General features: G+C 42.4%; 1 protein-coding gene across 1 annotated transcript; it reads left to right on the top strand.

The window, feature by feature from the left end:
• Positions 1–428: 428 nt before the first annotated feature.
• On the top strand, positions 429–17,216 carry LOC133384227 (RING finger protein 212B-like). Its single transcript, XM_061626141.1, has 14 exons — positions 429–528; positions 1,029–1,081; positions 2,030–2,104; positions 4,379–4,494; positions 5,006–5,066; positions 5,201–5,229; positions 5,735–5,781; positions 11,168–11,210; positions 11,715–11,772; positions 11,882–11,942; positions 12,293–12,332; positions 12,649–12,776; positions 12,997–13,058; positions 17,190–17,216. Exons 1-14 carry the CDS (start codon positions 429–431, stop codon positions 17,214–17,216), a joined length of 900 nt encoding a protein of 299 aa, XP_061482125.1.
• Positions 17,217–22,564: the final 5,348 nt, after the last annotated feature.

Genomic DNA, 22,564 nt, shown 5'->3' on the forward strand with positions numbered 1-22,564 from the left:
AACAATTGCTTTTTGCAACATTGTGTAACCTCCATTCAAACAAATTAGAATTAATGCTGAATAAATAGTGTCACAGAACCTCTCTGCAAACTTTGTATAAACAAATGAGGATGAATGCTCATTTAACAGGTCATCTACAAGTGACCTCAGTTATTTAATTAATTGTGAAGAACTGGGTATATAATAACACCAGCAGTACAGTTATTGATATGGACATCCCTTTCCATGCTTTCACTCTATCCACCATGGAGAAATATTCCAATTATAAACTGTCCTATCTTAAAATATGCATATCACACATCCATCTATCCTTTCCCAACTCCCTTTATTCCAGCACAACGCCATGCCTCCATCCTCATAGTTCTATTGAACACTTTTCCTGACAGGAGCTCAGTGGGAACTCTACCTCAGCTCTCCCATTTTGCAACATGGATTGGTTTCATTGTAACCAGTGCTTCAGACAGGATGGATCTGATTTTTGTGTCACCAGTTGCGGACACATATTTTGCAAAACATGTGCTGGCTCAGGTAAGAGCACCAACACATCATTTGTACTGTATCTAGGATATGACATTCAAACACTCCATAATAAATAATATATAGTCTGTAAGGTGACACAGGACCCTTTGATTGACATTCAATAAATCACCTTCTACAGATGTGCAATAAACCTTCATTTCAGCCTCCTGTACATGCTTGCACATAAGTACCGTACATTGCTAGTGTTTGTGCTGTTTAAGTCCCCAGCTCCATTCCGCAGACTTATGATAACATTAAAAAATGCTAGAATCTTAACCCCTTGGCTAATCAAAAGCCAAGAGGTCAGAAATAATTCATTTTTAAAATTGTCAATAAATTCCTTAAATGGACTATTTTAATAAGCAGAACAATTTTAAGACAACCTAAGGATTTTGAAGACTGTCTCATGATTTCAAAGGACTGGTTTATCTTCTGCTTTTAGAACAGTTAATGTTATTTGTAGTATTTTTCAATACATATACTAACTTTTTACATTTTAATCCTGACAGATAAATGCCCATCTTGTGGAACAAGCAGCAAATATTTGCTTCTCAATGACAGTGTAAGTTGTGAATTACCTTCTTCCTTTGAAGAAGAAGATGGTGGTGCGTTCCCGCCTTAAGAGGGCCTCCCCAGATCCAGAAATCTTTAACACGGTGGTTCCCAAACTATTTTTCCTTCCCACTGACCACTTGAAAGTTGCTGATTGTCCTGATGTACCATTTAATAACTTTTCCCCCTATTGTAATGTGTTGTGCGAGATGCCATATTGTTTTTAATTGTATATTTATTGCTTCTTTTATTTCTTATATTGCATTGTATTACAATTTGCATTCTATAGAATTGTTGTTACTCATTCTCATAACAGGTGGAATAATTATTTCCATGTTAATGGCTCAGGAACAAGGGCAGAGGCAAGATTATTTATTTAATTATTTATTTGTTTATATTTATTTATTTTATTTTATTTATATACCGCCCTAAGCCAAAAAGGCTCTCTGGGCGGTGTACATAAAAGATAAAACAAGGAAGATATATAAATACAGTAAATAGAATCAAAAATCAAAACAACAAGCAACAAAAACCAAGCAACATCAAAATATAAGAATAATAAGATACTGTTTAAAATACACTATAAAAACAATTATTAAAATACATTTTAAAATGCCTGGGAGAATAAAAAGGTTTTCACCTGGCGCCGAAAAGATAGCAGCGTTGGCGCCAGGCGTACCTCATCGGGGAGACTATTCCACAATTCGGGGGCCACCACCGAGAAGGCCCTGGTCACTACCCTCCGAGCTTCTCGATGGGATGGAACTCGGAGGAGGGCCTTAGATGTCGAGCGCAGATTGTGGTTGAAGTTCATGGTTTTGGGACTAGGTCTCTTTTCAGTTACAGTGCCAACTAAAGCCTTGAATGTCTCAAATTCATCAGCCTCTACAGGAGATTTAATGGGGCTTGTCCCTCATCCCTTATTTTTTTTTTCTGTGTTTGTTCTTCTAACCCACAGATGCCCCCAGAAGAAAAAAAGTTTTTCAAAAGCTGTATTGAAATTGCACTTGGCTATATTGCCCATATTTCTCAGGTAAGACTAATGATAGCCTTGATTCTGAAATTTGTTCCCAGTTCTTTATTCAGAAGTTCAACACAGAGCTCCATAAGAGGCCTGGATAAGCAACTGGAGCTTATATGTCCCTGTACTTCAAAAGAAAGTTTGGCCTATCCATGTCATATGTCTCTGTGAAGGAAGTGTTTTAAACTGAACTGTATTAAATATAATTCTTGGATGTACATTTGTTTGGGGATACGAGGTTGACTTGTTAAGTCTGACCTGTCCAGCAGAGATCAAAGGGGAAGGTAAGTTTCATTGTGATGGTTGTCACATAGGCATTGTTTGTAGCATGATCTCAGAAAACAAACTTCTCTGGAGGGGGGCATATTATATGGCTAAACTGAGAAGGAGCTGGACATGGTGAAGATCAACAAGTTTCCCAGTACAATTCAAAGTCATTGTCTTTAGGGTTGTAATTAGACTTAGGGGAAGTGGTTTGCATTTAAACTCAGTGTTTATTTTGACTGATCTTTTGCTCCATGGGGAAGTTGCTTGTATGCTAGTAACCTTTCCTTGTTAAGCATTTTCTTTCTAAAATCATTTTCTTTATCTTATAGCTATCTTTTAACTTTGCTTCATTAAACTCTTGTGGTTCCATTTATTTACCAAAGTCTGAAGCCAAATCACATGCTATTTTGAATTGTTCTAAAGGACACACAAGGGGGAGATTTTAGGCTGATTGGTGATTGGAGCCTTGCAGAAAAATAACCCAGTCACCTGGTGGCAGCAGATTCTGAGCTGGGAAGGGTAGGTGTACAGAAGGGGACATTCTGTTTGATCAGATCTCCCTTCCCCAGATGGCACAGGACCCAGGGTGCAGCTAGAGTGCCATCAGTCTCCATGACTGGGAAACTGTCATCTCCTCTGGGGCTTCAGGATGAACAATAATCTCCAGATTCCGAGCTTTATTTTCTTTTTAACAAAGTACATTCCTTGCATTTTTAGAACTTGAGATATAAGGCAAAACATACTAACACCATTCTCACCTTTTGTGACAAATTAGCCTGCTCCCCCCTTTTAGTGTTTTATTTTGCTTCCCCCAAAACAATTCCTGTGGGCACCTGTGTGTGTGTGTGTGTGTGTGTGTGTGTGTGTGAGAGAGAGAGAGAGAGAGAGAGAGAGAGAGAGAGAGGTGGAAGGGGAACATATTGTGTGCCACCCCAATCTCCAAGTAGTGTGAGACTTCCATGGGTTCCTGCGCTTACCCATGGTTTGGTTTTCTTGGAAAGAAGGTCAGTGGAGACTGGTGTCTTGATGATATGTGGTTTATTTTCACACATTCACAGCCTGAGCGACCCTATGAATAGGGTTTTCATGAGGCTGAGAGGCAGTGACTGGCCCAAGGTCACCCAGGGAGCTTCATGGCTGTGTGGGGATTCGAACCCTGGTCTCCCAGGTCATAGTCCAACACCTTAACCACTACACCACACTGGCTCTCCCAGCTTCACTAGGCTAGACTTAAAACACAAGCCTCTCTTCGGCTCTTGGATGGGGAGGGGGGGCAGAAGGGCCTCTCTCCTGAAAAGAGTTCCAGTAACAACAGGATCTCTCTGCCCAAAACCTTTGTTGTTGTTGTTATGTGCCTCCAAGTCAACTACTTATGGCGACCCTATGAATCAGTGACCTCCAAGAGCATCTGTCATGAACCACTCTGTTCAGATCTTGTCTATTCACCTGTTAATGGGCACTTGGTAGACCCATTAGCTCACCTGGCCACTCTATTAGATTAACAAAGGAGACTAGTTTGACCAGTAGAGCAGGTTTCTTGCTTGCATATCCCAACTTCAGATACAAGTTCACAAGTTTGAAGGGGACCCAAAGAAATCATCTATCTCAACCCCCAAACCCATAACAATATGTATGCATGTGTCTGTGATAGGGAGAAGTGTGTGTGAAACAGAAAGAGAGACAAGAGGGATGGAGATATGAATATGTGTTCTGTTTATATGTGGTTTGTGAAAGAGAGGAAGAGATGTACGTGTGTGTGGCCTGAGCTGGGCTGGGCTGGGCATCTGGTATATTTTTTCTGGCACTGGGAATGGTCCCTGTTGTTAGACAGTAACAGCATCATTGTGCAGGTGAGAGAGAAACCTTTAATGTTTCGTTTGTATGAATGAAGTGAGTGGTCATATCTCTAGAATGGCAAAAGCCATTCTTCATTTCCCTAAGCAGGCAATAGCCCCCAAATCTAGTGAAAATCAATATTAACAAATTCCCATAACCCATTCCCCTTGGTTCTCTTCTTAGGTATGGACTTTCCAGAAAGGCCAGATGGAACTGTTGGCCTCTTTTTACAAATACAATGCTTCAAAGGCTGAAGGAGCCCTGCAGCAAGCTCAGCAAAAACTAACGACCCAGGAAAAGTGAGCCATGCAGATTGCATTCATAGGGGGAAAAAGGCAAACAGTGTTAGTCATGTCTGTAGAGTTATTCAAGAAGGCCTACCCTGTATCTGCACTGTTCACACACTTCATCTACAAGTGTCCTTCCCTTTTCTCTCCCCTCTGAAAGAAGACTCGTGTCTGTAAAGCCATAGGAAATATCCCAAAATTATTGTTTTATTTTACTCTGAGAGAAAGTAGTTCTTTTCTGTTTGGGGGACAGGGGCAATTGATAAGGTGTGTGGCAAGCCCTCATGGTAATGCTAACATTTAACATTAGTCAATAGATTGGCTTCTTCCTAATTTTAAATTTATCTTAAAAAAAAAAAGTTAGGACAGAAGTTGTTATGACTCTAGAGCTGTTCCTTTCTGTCAGTACTTAAATTATTGGCAATAGTGATTAAAGGTTCAAGGTTGGGAATGAAAGAAAAAGATGCTAGGGATATTGCTAACTGCTTTGCCAAGCCACCTATTTTGTGTGTTAACTGCTTAGGGAGCTACAGGCACTACGGAAGGAGAACAGGGAACTGAAGAAGAACCTCAGCTTCTTGAAGGTAAGAGGTATTTCTTAGAAATAAACCCAAATCTATGTGATTTGCTTCCTGACCCCTGCTGCTGGAAGAGAGTGAAACATAAACCATCTTTCCTGCTTGTGTGTATGGGCAAATTCTCCACTTTCTCTCTACAGGATTCTCCACATCATCTCCAGAGTAGCAGGTCAGTGTTTCTGTTCTGCTTTTTTGGACATTTGCCAGGAGTTGCAACACATGAAATGTAGGCAGTAGAGCATGAGAGGAGAATCTCAGGCTTGGGGGCTGAATGCAGCTCTCTAGGACTCTTCCTAGGCCACACCCCCTCTTCCCAGGTCATACTCCTCAATACCCTGCTCTGTGCTTTCCTTGAGTGCATTTGTCTGGCTGGGATGTGACCATGAACTATGATAATGCCGCTTGCCTGAATGGAGGACAGATATGTGTGCATATTTAGTGGCTTCTGACTTTTACTGTACAAAAATAAGACTCATACCTGTTGCTCCACCCACTTTTGCCCCTGCCCACTACAGGAATGTGGTCCTCATGCTGAAAAAGGTTCCTCACCCCTGCAGTAGAGACTTTTCATACCAGAACAAGTATGCTGGGTTTCAGGCCCACACTTGACATCTGAAGCAAGAGAAGCAACGTTTCCACCTTGACTGAACAAAATTCTTTTTACTTTGTTGTAGAAACAGCACACCAAGGCTGGTTGCCATCACACCCCCTTTACAGGCAGGTAGGAAGATGGGCCCCATCTCAGTAGATCTCCATTTGAAGCTTTGGGGCAAATGTGAATTTGGCAGCATATCTTCTTGTGGATGAACATGTGAGTGTATAACGTTTGCCTGGGTGAGTCCTATGGGGCTTAAGTAGAACAAAACTTGCAAACACACACCAAAACAAGATGTGCTGATAATCATGGGGGACTGGAATGCAAAAGAAGGGAACAGAGAAGAATCAGAAATTGTGGGGAAATGGGGCTTAGGATATAAAAATGAAGCAGAAGAAAGACTTGTTGAATTCTGTGAAGCCAATAATTTGTTTGATGCAAACACATTTTTTGAACAACTCAAAAGATGACTGTACATGTGGACATCACCAAACGGTCAATATAGGAATCAAATTAATTATATAATTGGTAGCAGAAGATGGAGAAGTTCCATACTTTCTGCAAAAACAAGACCAGGAGCAGACTGAGGTACAGATCATGAACTGGTCGTATCGAAAATCAGAGAAAAGCTAAAGAAGAAGAACAAAGCAATCATAATGCCAAAATACAATTTAAACCGTATCCCAGAAGAATATAAAGATCAAATACGGTAGGGCCCCGGTTTACAGCGATTCGCTAATATAGCGGTCTCAATTAGACGCAATTAGACTAAAGCCCCACTCATACGGCACTTGTTCTGCTTTTACGGCGGTTTTCGGGCATCGCGCGCCATTCTATTCAATGGGTTCCACTTTACAGCAGTTTTTGCTTTACAGCAGGGGTCCGGAACATAACCTGCCGTATGAGTGGGGCCCTACTGTAAGGAACAGATACGAGGCTTTAAACTAAGTTGGTAGAGAACTAGAAGAACTATAGATTGAAGTCGGAGACATTATCAGGGAAGAATGCAAAAAGGCAATACCTCTAATTAAAAAGAGAAAGACCTCAATGGATGACTGACAAAACTCTTAAAATGGTTAAAGAGAGAAGGAAAGCAAAAGCAAAAGGAGAGAGCTTCGGCTATGGGGTGGTAGATAGATAGATAGATAGATAGATAGATAGATAGATAGATAGATAGATAGATAGATAGATAGATAGATAGATAGATAGATAGATAGATAGATAGATAGATAGATAGATAGATAGATAGATAGATAGATAGATAGATAGATAGATAGATAGATAGATAGAAACACGGTCAGAACCTTAAATGCAACAATACAGCGACTAGTACGTAGGGACAAAGAGAACTATTACAATAGTTACTGTATAGAACTAGAAGAGGACAACCAAAAAGGTAGAACAAGAGCCCTGTTCCAAAAGATTAGAGAAATGAAAGGAAAATTTAAACCAAGAGTAGGGATGTTGAATAATCAACAGGGGAACACAGTGACTGACTGAGATGAAATAAAAGGAAGATGGAAGCAATACACTGAAGAACTCTGTAAAAGAGATGACAGGATGACAGATTCATTCATGGAGAAAACATATGATGAAGAACCAGAAATTTTAGAATGTGTGGTGGAAGCTGCTCTTAACAAAAATCTGTCAAGAAATATGGAAAACTAAACAATGGCCCACAGACTGGAAGCGTTCAATATACATCCCAATTCCAAAGAAAGGGGATCTCTGAGAATGCAGTAATTATCGAACTATTGCCTTAATATTCCATGCAGGTAAAGTAATGCTCAAGATTCTACAACAAAGGCTCTTACCATATATGGAGCAAAAAATGCCAGATGTCCAAGCTGGATTTTGAAAAGGAAGCGATACCAGAGATCATATCGCAAACATACATTGGATAATAATAACAATTTATTTCGGTCGTTGACCAGCAGAACAATACAGAACAATTTGCATGTAGTTTATAGTTACAAGATAAAACTTAACTCATCAATAAGCTAAGAAAATATTTTAAAATCATTTAACTAAAACCTTCCTGCGAGCAATGGCAGCTACTCAAAATTTCGCTACCAGTTCTGTAACCTCGTGACATCGGTCCTCAAGTAGACTACGAATGTATGGCGTGTCTGGGACTCTCGGCATTTTAGCCAAACATGGGGTAATAAAAAGTTCAAGGAGGTCGAGATATAACGACCACTGAAGTAAAACGTGATCAATAGTTTCCACAACACCGGCTTCACAGAGGCATAGCTGGTCAGTAAAAGGAATTTTCTTGTACCTTCCTTCCAAAAGTGCTGAGGGGAGTACATTAAAACGCGCCAATGTGAATGATCTCCTATACTTGGTGATGCTCAATTTGGTTAAATAGCCCGCAGGCGCTAAGGAGCTCACACTGAGCAGATAAGGTGGATATGCCGCCACACAGCTCAGATTATTTTGTAGTTCAATGTCATGAAGATGTTGGCATATAACTTCCTTGGCCTTGCTATAGCCCAGGCCTATTACCACCGACTGTGATAGACCGATCAAATGTAATTTATTAATTACAGCAATTTGCCATCGTGATTGAAAAGTGTCTATCAGAATTAGTGGAGCAAGCCCTAGGGGAGCAAACAGCAGTTTCAACCAAAGGTTGAACCTATGAGTACAAGCGCGCGTTTCTACCAATAGTGTCCCAAGTTCTAAACGCAGCATCACATTAGGATAATGGAACAGACCAAGGAATTTCAGAAGGAAATCACCCTGTGCTTTATAGATTACAGCAAAGCCTTTGATTGTGTAAAACTATGGAATGCTTTAAAAGAAATGGGGGTGCTACAGCATCTGATTGTTCTGATGCGCAACCTATACTCTGGACAAGAGGCTACTGTAAGGACAGAATATGGAGAAACCGATTGGTTCTCCATTGGAATGGGTGTGAGACAGGTGTATTTTATCACCCTATTTATTTAATCTATACGCAGAACATATCATACGGAAAGCGGGATTGGACCAAGAAGAACGAGGTGTGAAAATTGGAGGGAGAAATATCAATAATTTAAAATATGCAGACAATACTATGCTACTAGCAGAACCAGTTATGATTTGAAACGAAAGCTGATGAAAGTGAAAGAGAAAAGCAGGACTACAGCTGAATGTCAAGAAGACTAAAGTAATAACAGAAGATTTATCTAACTTTAAAGTTGACAATGAGGACATTGAACTTGTCAAGGAGTATCAATACCTCGGCACAGTCATTAACCAAAATGGAGACAATAGTCAAGAAATCAGAAGAAGGCTAGGACTGGGGAGGGCAGCTGTGAGAGAACTAGAAAAGATCCTCAAATGCAAAGATGTATCACTAAACAGTAAAGTCAGGATCATTCAGACCATGTGTTCCTGATCTCCATGTATGGATGTGAACGTTGGACAGTTAAAAAAGCGGATAAGAAAAAAATCAACTCATTTGAACTGTGTTGGAAGAGAGCTTTGTGCATACCATGGACCGTGAAAAAGACAAATAATTGGGTGTCAGAACGAATTAAACCAGAACTATCACTAGAAGCTAAAATGATGAAACTGAGGTTATCATAATGAGAAGACATGATTCACTAGAAAAGAGAATAATGCTGGGAAAAACAGAAGGGAGTAGAAAAAGAGGAAGGCCAAACTAAAGATTTTATTTATTAATTTATTTATTTATTAAATTTATTAGTCGCTCATCTGGCTGGCTGTCCAACCACTCTGGGCGATGTACAAAACAAAAACATACAAATACATTAAAACATTAAAAATCTCAACAATAATAATAAAACCTAACCCACCCCATAAGCCTGCCTGAATTGGATTGATTCCATAAAGGAAGCCACAGACCTGAAGTTACAAGATCTGAACAGGGTAGTTTATAATACATGCTGTTGGAGGTCACTGATTCATAGGGTCATAATAAGTTGTAATCGACTCGAAGGCACATAACAACAATTTTACAAAACAATATAACTGCTCAAAAAGAGCTAAACGGATAGGTTATTTAATATAAACAATGCAATAGTCCCTCTGAGTCCAAAGACAAAATTAAACCATTCTTGTTGACAAACTTTGAAGTCAGCCAGTCCACACATGTTCTCTAGTCCACCAAGGTGCTAAACACTTCAGAGTTGCTTCTTTGCACAGAGCTTTAGTCCCCAAGTGATAGGACAGCCACAGTTAATGGCAAACTTATATTTTACAGTGTAAAGGACATTGATGCAAAGTAATAAGAGCCCAAAATTGTTACTTAGCATCCCAATAGAACAAGCTTTCCCTCCTTCCAGCTCTCTGCTATGTGACTCTACCCTACAGGGCTAAACCAAGCCAATCATGGGGGTTACAACTGCATGTGTTACAGCTTTGCACATGTATGAATAAATGTAACCTTCACTGAGGAAGAGAAAGTATGCTTGCAAATGTGCACATGCGCTATACTGCATACTTTTCATGGAGGGATGCAAATATGTCAACATACACTGAGGTATGAAAACCAGATTACAAGTGTGTATGCCTCTTTTTGTCCTTAAGCATTGAATACCTTTTGGGGAAGAGTCATCGTTCAATGGTAGAGCATATGCTTTGAATGCAAAAAATCCCAGGTTCAATCCTTGGTATGTAGGAGGCCCCTTTTCTCAAATGCTGGAGAGCTGCTGTCTGTCAGTGTCGATTGGGGTAGCCAACATGGTGTCTTCCAGATATTGTTGGATTACAGTTCCCATCAGCCCCAACCAGCATGACCAATGATCAGAGGTGACTGAAGATGCAGTCCAACAACATCAGGAGGGCACCTCATTGGCTATACCAAGATAGACCAGTGGCCTGACTCAGTTTAGCAGGGGTAGGGAACTTCAGGCCCATAGGCCAAATGTGGCCTTCTGAGCCTCTTTGTCTGGCCCATGGGACTTTGCCTAGGCCACACCCCTTCCCAGTTCACACCCCTATCCCCAGACTACACCCTTCAGGTGTCCTGCCCTGTGCCCTCCTTGAGTGCTTTTGCCTGGCTTGAATGTGCCCTTGAACTGTGATTGTGCCTTTTCTTGCCTGAATGGAGGACAGAAAGATGTGTGTGTACTGTACAACTGATTTGTATTGTACAAAGGTAAAATTTCCATCTGTTTCTCTACCCACTTCTGCCCCTGGCCCCATGTACTACTGGCATGCACACCTGGAAGGGTGCCCATGAGGAAATGCAACCCTGGGGCTGGAACAAAGTCCCCACCCCTGCAGTATAGGAACCTTCCTATGTTCATACCTTCCTTTTGACTACAGAAGAAGCTGCCTTATACTATCAGATCAACAGAATACATCCCTCTAGGATAGTAGCATCTTGCCCCGAAAGAGAATCTGCTTCAGAGCCTGATGATCCTCTTTCCATGCTATTCTTTAAGCAGAGTTGTCAGGAACTGAACTTGGGATCATCTATATGCAAAGCACTCGTTGTTACCACTAAATTAATCTTCATCTTGTTCCTCACAATAACCCACTACCTCATACTTTGCAGTTACACCACGGACCAGTTTCCAGCACTCCAGCGAAGTGGTCAGGTAGGCACAAAAGGAACTTAATATTCTTTGGGTGTGATGAATACTGGGACAATATGAGAGCTTGCTCAGAATTCCAGAGGCACATAAGAAAAAAAACAAAGTTCTGGAAACCATATAACTGTAGAGGAAGAAAAATAGAATATACATTCAAGAGGTGAATTGTTCCAGTCAGTGCAGGGATGGCCTGCTTTACATAGGTTCCCTTTGCTGCTTGCATTCTGCCATAGAATGCTTCCAGCTGTGAGCACTGCTGCTGCTTTCTATTCCCCAAAAGCAAAGTTTGATCAAAACTTTTTCAACCCCTCCACCACCTTACCTCCCCCAGACCAAATTCAGCAACTATGCAAATCAAGTTTATGTAGTATGTGGATTTTCCTTAATATGCATACATTGATTTATTCCAGTCACAGAATTTGGATTCTGTGGCTACTGAATCTGCTTGTTTATTCAGCTTCCTGTTCTCACTAAGGAGCTCTTGATCTTTTGTGCCTCTGTGCCCCATAGCCGCTCCTCTTCCATGGATTCCATTTCCTCAAGAATCAGTCACCTACCAAACTGGCAAGTGAGTTTCCACACCACCACCTCCTTCTTCTGAGGCAAGGAAAAGATAGGAGTGGGCATATTAATGCTTCTTTCAAGACTCATAGTGGAGATGTCTTGGTTTTTCCCAGCATGCTGCAGGTGCCTCCTGGCAGGATACTCATGGCAGGACAACCTCGGCTGCCTTTAATGGTAAGAAAACATGGAGTTAACTCAAGGAGGTTTTAATGCTACAATGAGTGTCAACGACAAGGGTGACAACACAGGGCTACGACAACCAGAATGGAGAGTTTTCTTCTTGCCCAAGGATTTGAGACACAGCCTTCCCTGGCTCAAGACACCACCTTTTCAGCCAAGCTGGGAAATGTGTGTATGGGGTTTTTTTGTTTTGTTACATCAGTGTAATTATATCCCTGTTGTCCATATTCTTCACCCTAAATTAGACACTGAAGATGAGATCCCACATGCTAAACCGTATTCTTCTCATTTCACTTTCCCATAGATTCTCTGTCATTCATACTAGGTATAATTCTATTTTCCAGCTACTCCTTCTCCAGCATCCACTAGCAGTTTAATCTACAGGTGAGTTTGAGGGTGGGGTGTGTGCTGTTCCATCCAGGATGCTGCTATCTCATCATCATAAAGCAGGTCTGTTTAGCTGTCTGTTATTGTACTTTTCACTTCTCATTGTCATATAAACATAAGAAACTGTCTTATATTGAGTTAGACCCTTGATCATTTTAGTCTAGCACAATGTTATCCACTCTGACTGACAACACTCTACAAGGTCTTAGGGAGAGGCTTTTCTCGTTTGGGGAGATGGAACATAGGACCACCTGCATTCAAAGCATGGGCTGTACCACTGAGCTATGGTCTCTCTGCTGCTATTCACTTTCAGGGGTACTTCCTCCTCTTCCCACACGCCAGGCTTCAATGTTGTCGCCCCACCCCCCACCATGGTGAGACAAAGTCAGAGTGGCAACAACAGGTGCCAACAGGAAACCCCAAGCTTCAGCATTTTCACTGGTGAGTAGGTGACAACCTACTGCTATCTAGAACATCCTTTATTTCAAATTTTACCTCTTCTGTCTCCATGCGTAACTTTGCAGATCATGCCACATTGTAACAGAATTTAGAGTTGACTAGGTACGTTCTTAGCTCTTCAGAATGCAGTCCAAGAAACTGGGGTAAAATGGTTTACCCTGTCCATATCAGTGTTCAATTCCTTATTGCTTTTGACCCTCAGATCAGGTGGAAGGGGATCGCATGCCAGAATGTCACAGCATCGAGAGGTTGCACCCCATACAGGTGAGAGGGAGGGTGCCTCCAGACTATCAGTAATTTCTGGGAGGGAAATAGGTTTGTACAGTTAATGTGGATTAAAGTGTTCTGTTGCATTAAGCTCCAGCACAACAAATCCACATAAAAAAATAGACTTTTTGCACTTTGGAAAATGATGGGGAAATGCATTGAAAAGTGTGAGATGAACCAATGATTAACAGACAGAATAAATGCAGGATGAATGTTCATTGTCATTTGACACATCTGGCTCTTAACACAGTTGCCTCTGAGAGCTGTCTCCGGCATTGTGGAGCCCACTTTGTACCTTGGTACACCAGTGAATTAAAGGCAAAGAAACAGGCTGGATGACGGCTAGAGCACACGTGGCGAAAGGCGTGTTGTGGGGGTGATCGGACACAAGTAAAACATCATAACTGTGCCTACTGTGTGGCGGTGAAGGCAGCAAAGAAGACCCACTTCTCTGCCACCATCACATCCTCAAGTAGCCTGCTCACTCCTCTGGGTTGCTCTCTCCTGAGATAGCTGAAGTCCCTGGTGAGTACTGCAAGGACAGGAACCTCCTGCCTGACTCTGGCTCCAGAGAGAGGCTGCAGTTAATCATGCAGCCTCTTGCATCACCTCCTGGCTGACTCAGGAGGCATAAACGCCTGGCTGCCCTTGGGAGGCGGGTCTACCGCCGGCGGGTTCACCACCAAAGGGGTGACACCAAAGGGAGTTATCCCTCGGGGAGTCCCTTAGGGAGTCCTGAGGGCAAGGGTGCTACCCTCTTCTATTTTTTAAAAAACCAATCTAGAGGAGATTGGTAGTGGGGAGGGCATATGGCACATGTGTAGTTCCTGCACAGGGTGAGAGCCTGTGCAGTGAACTGAATGATAGGAGAAAGTTGCCAAATGCCTTCAGAGTGAGAGTCTGCAACTGGCAGAAGGCTGGCCCTCCCTGTGTGAGACGAGGGAGTAGATGTGCCCTGTGTAAAAGATATGGAGTGGGTCTGACTGTTCCCAATTCTCTCAGAGGCCTACTGGGATAACTGGTTCAGGTAGGTTTTGTTGGTGTGCTCTTGTTGGGTCCATATGAGGTGTTTAGGAGGAGTCTTAGTTAGGAGAAACATGGGTGATGCCACCCCAATTTCAGTGATCACAAGTAGAGAGAAGTATAGCCACGGGGAGGTGGTGAACTACCATAGAAGACGAGGGCAAGGCTATCTATGCCTTGTTCTTTGCTCCCACTCCTTTCATGGATGGGTTCCTCATTGCTCATCTGCTGTGCCCACTGACCTGTGTGTGTTGTTGTTTAACACCAGATTGGTGCAATAAGACTACACTCATCCATGATTTGATCATGGATGAAGGTGCCGATTTGGCGTGCATTACCAAGACCTGGGTGAGTGAGCTGGGAAGAGTTGATCTGACCCAGCTTTGCCCACGTGGATCCTTGGTGCAACACCAGCACAGGCTGAAGGGATGGAGGGGAGGAATTGCTGTGGTCTACAGAACTTCCATCTGTCACCAGGAAACCACTCTGTCTTGGAGCTGGCTGTGAGAGCCTGCACCTGGTGTCAGGCCAAGGACACAGTAAACTAGGGTTGCTGCTGGTGTACCATGCACCCTGCTGGCTGGCAGCTTCTCTGACTGAGCTGGTGGAGGTCATCTCGGCTGTGGTGTTGGAGGAGCCCAGAACGATAGCGCTGGGTGATTTCAATGTCCATGCTGAGGCTGCCTCTAGTGTTCCGGCTCAGGACTTCATGGCCTCCATGATGACCATGGGGCTGTCTCAAGTTGTCACCGGCCCGACACATAGGGCAGGGCACACCCTCGACTTGGTTTTTGCTCCACATGGAGGCAGGGATGGTCTGGAGATAGGGGGGATGGATGTCACCCCATTGTCATGGTCAGATCACTTCTTGGTGAAGTTTAGACTTATGGCTCTGATCCTTCCCTGCAGGGGTGATGGACAGATTGAGATGGTCCGCCCCCAGAGACAAATGGAATCCATAAGATTCCTGAATGCCCTAGGGGAGTTCCCAGTACATAGAGCAGGTGACCCAGTTGAAGCCCTTGTCATGCTGTGGAACAGCGAGGCGTGTCGGGCTCTTGACACAGTTGACCTGAGTGCCCTCTCCAGCACTGTGGAGCCTGGTTTGTACTTTGGTACACCAGTGAACTAAGGGCAATGAAACAGGCTGGACGACAGCTAGAGCACAAGAGGCGAAAGACATGCTGTGAGGCTGATCAGGCATGAGTAAAACATAACTGTGCCTACTGTGTGGAGGTAAGGACAGGGAAGAAGGCCCACTTCTCTGCCTCCATCGCATCCTCAAGTAGCTGTCCGGTGGAGCTTTTCCATATTGTCAGGGGTCTGTTGACATCAACTCCAGGAAATGGAGTCTTAGACCCTTCGGAGGCCCACTGTGAATTGTTTGCAAGGCACTTTGAAGTTAAAGTTGCTCGCCTCTGTAGCAGTCTTGATGCCTCATCCACATTTACTGTAGTCTCCAGTGAGGTGTCCAGTGCAATGTTTGCTGCAACTTCTTGGGAACGGTTTCAGTTGATGCGGCCTAATGACATAGACAAGGTGCTTGTGATGATGCAGCCAGCAACGTGTCCTCTTGACCCTTGCCCTTCTTGGCTTATGAAAGCTTGCCAAGGGGGTTTGACCGAGTGGATCCAGGCTGTGGACAATGCATCATTGTGGGAGGGAGTGGTTCCAGCTGCCCTGAAAGAGGCAGTGATTCAACCTCTCCTGAAAGAGCCCACCCTGAACATTGGTTTGTGACAACTACTGACGAGTCACAAATACCCCCTTCTTAGGGAAGGTGATTGAGAGGGTTGTGGCGCAGCAATTGCAAGTACTCTTGGATGAAACAGATTATCTTGACCCATTCCAGTCTGGGTTCAGGACTGGTAATGGGACTGAATCGACCTTGGTTGCCCTGATGGATGACCTTTATTGGGAGAAGGACAGGGGGAGTGCGACCCTGTTACTCTTACTTGATCTCTCAGCAGCTTGATATCATTGATCATGGTATCCTTCTGGGCTGACTTGGAGAGATGGGTATTGGAGGCACAGTTTTACAGTGGTTCCAATCCTATCTCCAGGGTCATCTTCACAGAATTGCATTGGTTGATTGTCTTTCGGCCCCCTGGCAGTTGTGCTGTGGGGTACCTCAGGGTACCACCTTGTCCCTCATGCTGTTTAACATCTATATGAAGCCCTTGGGATCAGTCATCAGGAGATTTGGGCAAGGTGTCAGCAGTATGCTGATGATACCCAGCTCTATTTCTTTCTAACATCTGGATCAGGAGAGGCCGTGCAAGTTCTGGAATAGTGCCTGGACTTGGTGGTGGGCTGGATGAGGGCCAATAAATTGAGTTTGAATCCTAGCAAGATGGAAGCGCTGTGGGTAGGTGGTTCCCAAGTTCAGATAATTGGTCAATTGCTTGCTTTGCATGGGGTTGTACCCCCTTTGAAAGAGCAGGTTCATAGTCTGCGGGTGCTCCATATCCATCTTTGTCGCTAGAGGCCCAGGTGACCTCAGTGGCTAGGAGTGCCTTCTACCAGCTTTGGCTGGTAAGACTGTTGTCGCCATTTCTGGACCAGGATAGTCTGACTACTGTTGTAGAGACCTCATCCCACTCTGTGTCTGTGTTGGAATTACTTTTTAAGATGTTATTTAAACTTTTTTTGAAGATATCTTTAAAGATGTTTTGTTTTAATGTGTTTTAAAGTCTTGTTTTTAAGATGTTTTAGCATGTTTTTAGTGCTTTTGTTTGCCACCCTGGTTTCTGGGAGGAAGGGCGGGATATAAATTTAATAAATAAATAAATAAATAAGACCGTCCCATAAATAAACCAGAACAAATGTTCAATAAAGACTGGACATAGTTTAACCTCTATGAAAGCTTGGTATAAGCAAATTGGGATGAATCCTGAATGAACAGGTAATCTGAAGGAGCTGTGTGTGTGTGTGTGTTGACTGTGCTATGCTCTCATTACACTATTTTGAATAACCATTTTTGTTTTTCTCTACTTCCCAGCTGAGATTCACTCCTCACATTACACCATTATTTCAGAACAGGTAAATAAATACCTTAAGGAGTAAGCATGGATTCCACCTCACTTTGTCACCATTATCTCACAGAGAATTGGGGGAACACAGAACACCTAGAAGGTAGCTCTGAAAAACTACACATATTCATAAAGCTTATGCTATGCATTTGGGGCTTGGAGAAAACTTTCTATTGTAGGACTGCGCAACAAAAAGTTGCAGACAAAGGCTACTAATGTAAATTAGGTCAGCTTTCAGAAACTTCAACACACTTGAACAGCTTGAGAGAATAGCAGTTTGCTGTAGAGACAAGAATATAAATTCTGGATAGTATTATTTTTTAAAGATCTGATTATTTTAAGGTTCAGTCCTTTAAAAAGGCCACAAGAGAGCAATTTTAAAGTGTTGGAATTAATATCAAGCATGATTTGTCATCCCCATGGCTAGAAAAAGTCAACCTCACATTCCAAATCTCCACACAAAGCCAGTTTTTTTCTTTGTACAGAGATAGCTTTCTCCTTAAGCAAAGATTGTCAATGTGCACCATGTCGAAGTGCATTGTTTGTCACTAAACATTTTGTTGTCTTTGACTAATTAGTAAGTAGGGTTAATGAGTTTGAAATGTGCATCCTTGCAACTAGCTTACTGTACTTTTTCCTGCAGTAGGACCCCCTCCACCAACAGAGTCCACCAACAATAATGGGGAGGACTGAAGCAACTCTGCTTTTAACAGCAGCACCATGGAAGAAAAAGTCACCACAGTCCTAATTTCTGATAGCCTAGGAATGACAACAGAAAGTCTGTTGAATTTTGGAGTCTGATGGCAAAGACATTTGCAACAATTGTATTTCCTCCCTATCTTTCTTTATACATGCATACAAAAAATATTGTTCCTTATTAAACTCCAGAGATCATGGTGGTAGCATCCACCATATGGAACACTCCCCCTCAGAAATAAGGCATGCACCAACTATATTATGGTTTGGGTGTATGTTAAAAACCGGATTGTTGAATTTCTGTATTTTGGTTTGATTTTTTTTATTTATTTATCAAATGTTTTACTGCTTTTATAGATAGCTTTGGATTTTTTAAAATGTAAAGCAGTTTATGTGTCTTAAATAAATAAATAAACAAATCACGGATTCAGTCCATCTAGTCCAGCGCTCAGTTTCCAATAGTTTTCAGTTTCCAACAGTAGCCAGCCAAATGCTCCTGAGAAGCATGCTCACTTTTTGCTGCAGCCAGTAGGGGCATGGGGGAGCAGTGTTGCACACACCCTGGAGGGAGATGTGGCAACACAGGAGCATATAGATACAAATAGCATTTGAATGCTGGCCACTCGAAGTGGGCCATATGGAGTTATCATAGAATAGTAGAGTTGAAAGGGGCCTATAAGGCCATCGAGTCCAACCCCCTGATCAATGCATGAATCCAAATTAAAGCATACCTGACAGGTGGCTGTCCAGCTGCCTCTTGAAGGCCTCCAGTATTGGAGAGCCCACCACCTCCCTAGGTCATTGGTTCCATTGTCATACCGCTGTCCCTGATGTTCAGCCAAAATCTGCCGTCCTGTAACTTGAGCCCATTATTCTGTGTCCTGCACCCTGGGACAGTCGAGAAGAGATCCTGCCCCTCCTGTGTATACAATCACTTGCTGACCCCTTTCCAGCCTCTTTCTCACCTGTCGCTGCAGCACCCATACTCCTGCCCTAGAGGTGGCAGTATAGATGAGACAGGTTGCTCCTGGGCAGAGAAGAAATTGGTTGTGGATGGCAAGTGTCGTTTCCCCCCCCCCCCCAGTTATTGTATATGCACTTGGGCCGTGATGGGATACTGGCATGGGTGGAGTTGGTTTAAATAGGTTAATCACAGCTGGTACACAGTAGTGTACTGTGGAAAAAGAAGAACAGCAAGAGCCAGTGGTGATGTGAGCACCCAGAGGCACCTTTGTGTGGTTGAGGATTATCTAGACTGCTCCCTCTGCTGTGGGACCCATGGGATGTGAGGAGGAACTTTGAGACTTGTTCAGATCACGCATGGAGGGGTTGTAACTTGGAGAGGCTTCCTCAGCTTTTAAAGATGTAGCTAGTGGGCCAGAGGCAGGTAATATACTGCCTCTGGACTGGGGTACGGTCAGGCTTACCAATCTAACTTGTGGTGGTATTCAATGCTAGTGCTACTCAAAATAGACCCATTGAAGTTAAAAGACATGACTAAATTAGGTTCATTCATTTCAAAGGGTCTATATCTGAGTAAGACTTAGTTTTAGTTGTTGTTATCTAATAAATATCCCACCCTTCCTCCCAGAAGGAGCCCAGGGCAGCAAACAAGGGACAAAACACTAAAAACGCCATAAAATATATTTAAAACAAAACATCTGCAAAACATCCTTAAAAAAAAAAATCTTTAAAAACTTCTTAAAGAGCAATTCCAGCACAGACACAGACTGGGATGAGGTCTCAACTTAAAAGACTTGTTGGAAGAGGAAGGTCTTCAGTAGGTGCCGAAAAGATAACACAGATGGCACCTGTGTAATATTTAAGAGGAGGGAATTCCACAGGGTAGGTGCCGCCACACTAAAGGTCCGTTTCCTATGTTGTGCAGAACTGACCTCCTGATAAGATGGTATCTGCAGGAGGCCATCACCTCTTTCACTTAGATGTCAAAGTGTCTCACTATTGGAGGCCGCTGATTCATAGGGTTGCCATAAGTCGTAATCGACTTGAAGGCACATAACAACAACAAAATGTTTAGTTCACACTTTCACAATAGACTTGTCAGAATTTTACTGCAAATGTCTGGTTATATACAGATTTTTACATGCAATTTTCCTTAATATACATATTTTTACAAAGCAGTTTCCCTTAATATAATGTCTTTTTTGTATTTTCATTAATATATTCATTTTTATGTACACTTTCCTCTAGTATATGAGTTTTTGTATACATTTCTGGGCTTGAGAACTGCTTCAGAATTCAGAGACGTGTGAATTTCAAAGGATGGCTGTTTACATATTATTTCAGAAAGTGCAAATTAGGTAGGTTCACCTTTGAATGCAAACTATATCAAATTTCTCCTTCATTCCCTCACTGGAAGTAATACCTATTTTATTTATTTATTTTATATCCCGCCCTTCCTCCCAGCAGGAGCCCAGGGTGGCAAACAAAAGCACTTAAAGCACTTTAAAACATCATAAGAGCAGATTTTAAAATACATTAAAACAAAACATCTTTAAAAACATTTTTTTAAAAGCTCTGAAGACATCTTAAAAAGAAAAAGGTTAAACATACTTAAAAAAAAAAGGTTTAAAAACATATTAAAAAGCAATTCCAACACAGATGCAGACTGGGATACGGTCTCCACTTAAAAGGCTTGTTGAAAGAGGAAGGTCTTCAGTAGATGCTGAAAAGATAACAGAGATGGCGCCTGTCTAATATTCAAGGGGATTGAATTCCGCATGGTAGGTACCACTACACTAAAGGTCCACTTCCTATGTTGCACGGAATGGACCTCCTGATATTATTATTATTATTATTATTATTATTATTATTATTCCCCCTCTAGGATGCACACCTTAACGTGTTGAGGGGGTTTGAGTGTGTTGAAGAAGCTGAGAGCAATGCCGTCAGTAGTCTAGACCAAGAGGCTAGATTCCTAGCAGGGGCACCCAAGGTGGAATGGTCAAAGCTGAAACACCAGACTAAGATGCATCCAAACTCAGAGGAAGGCAATGGTAAACCACCTCTGAATACCTCTTACCACGAAAACCCTATGAACAGAGAATCCAAAGCTCTTGGAGGTCGCTGATTCATAGGGTTGCCATAAGTCGTGGTCGACTTGGAGGCACATAACAACAACAAATTATTATTATTATTATTAGATTTATATCCCGCCCTTCCTCCCAGCAGGAGCTGGTATCTGCAGGAGGCCCTCACCTGCAGAGCGCAGTGACCGACTGCCTATATAAGGGGGAGGATGATCATTCATGTAGTTGAATACAACCCTTGTTATTTGGGGGATGTTGATGCACTGCTGAGTTTACTGCAATTTTCTTTGATAACACATAATAAACTAATAAATTATGGCCCTAGTTGATCCAATATCTGTGTGCCACCTCTTCCAGGCACAAGCTCTCAAGGACTGTATGAAGGCTAGAATCTTTTCTTATCTCTAGGAACTGTGTCATTGTCCATGGGTGGTCTGAGTTTTCAGTTGCAGCATAGATTTAATATAATGACTGATTCTTATGATAAACTAAGTTCATAGGCAGAGAACACAATATTCTCTTGTACTGTTTGGCCCAGAATCTGGTATTCAGAGGTATACTGCCACAGTATGTGGCAGTTCCATTTATAATGTGCTGTTTCCTGAATGCTTCCTAGAAAAGTATTGTTGTTGTTGTTTTCCTGCCTTCCTCCCAAAGGAGTCCAGGGCAGCAAATGCACAAGCGATAAAATAATTAAAACATCTAAAAACAATTCCAATAGCAAAAAAGGCTTTTAGTAGGCACCAAAAAGACAGCAGAGACGGTGTCTGTCCAATATTTAATGGCAGGGAATTCCAAAGTGTTGGTGCCACAGCACTAAAGGCCAGATTCCTATGTTGTGCGGAACGTACCTCCTAATAAGATATATCTGCAACAGACCTTCACCTGCAGAGTGCAGTGGTTGACTGGGTACATAAAGGATGAGAATATGGAGAACACACATTTCAAGATAACATTTCCACATGTATTTACTTGAGGAGGCACTTCATCCATGCATCAAGCATGCATGCGCATGACTGTGCATGCAAACAAAGCAATGCATGAACATGTATTTCTCTGTATGTAAGTATGAGAGAGAGTGTGCATAAGGATGCCTGCTTTTCATATATACGCAATATTGTACATGGTGATAGCCTTCTCCTCCATGAATTTGTCTAATCCTCTTTTAAAGCCATCCAAGTTGGTGGGCATCTCTCTTTCAGCTGTCTTGTCAAAGGCACAATTGTACTAATCTCTCTGAAGAAAACCAACAGATGGATCAGCCAAATCACACCACCAGCCTGAGTGGCCCTTTTGTTCCTCTGCCTGTTTGACTTGTTTGTCCAAGTATGGTGATGATAGGATTTTATTTATTTATTTGAGAGCTGTCTTTCAAGAAATCAGAACTGAAAACCTAACTCCTTTGCTAGTTCCTCCTAAAGTCACTGTTTTGCTTCATTTCTCTTTCAGTTAGGGTTGCCAACTTTTTTTAAATCTCTTGTGCCTTTAAAAAGTAACTTGATTTGCAGACTGTGTGTGTGTGTGTGTGTGATGTGCCTTCAAGTTGATTATGACTTATGGGGACCCTATGAATCAATAACCTCGAAGAGCATCTGTCGTGAAGCACCCTGTGCAGATCTTGTAAGTTCAGGTCTGTGGCTTCCTTTATGGAATCAATCCATCTCTTGTTTGGCCTTCCTCTTTTTCTACTCCCTTCTGTTTT

The sequence above is a fragment of the Rhineura floridana genome, chromosome 4, assembly GCF_030035675.1.
Source record: "Rhineura floridana isolate rRhiFlo1 chromosome 4, rRhiFlo1.hap2, whole genome shotgun sequence".
NCBI lineage: Eukaryota > Metazoa > Chordata > Lepidosauria > Squamata > Rhineuridae > Rhineura > Rhineura floridana.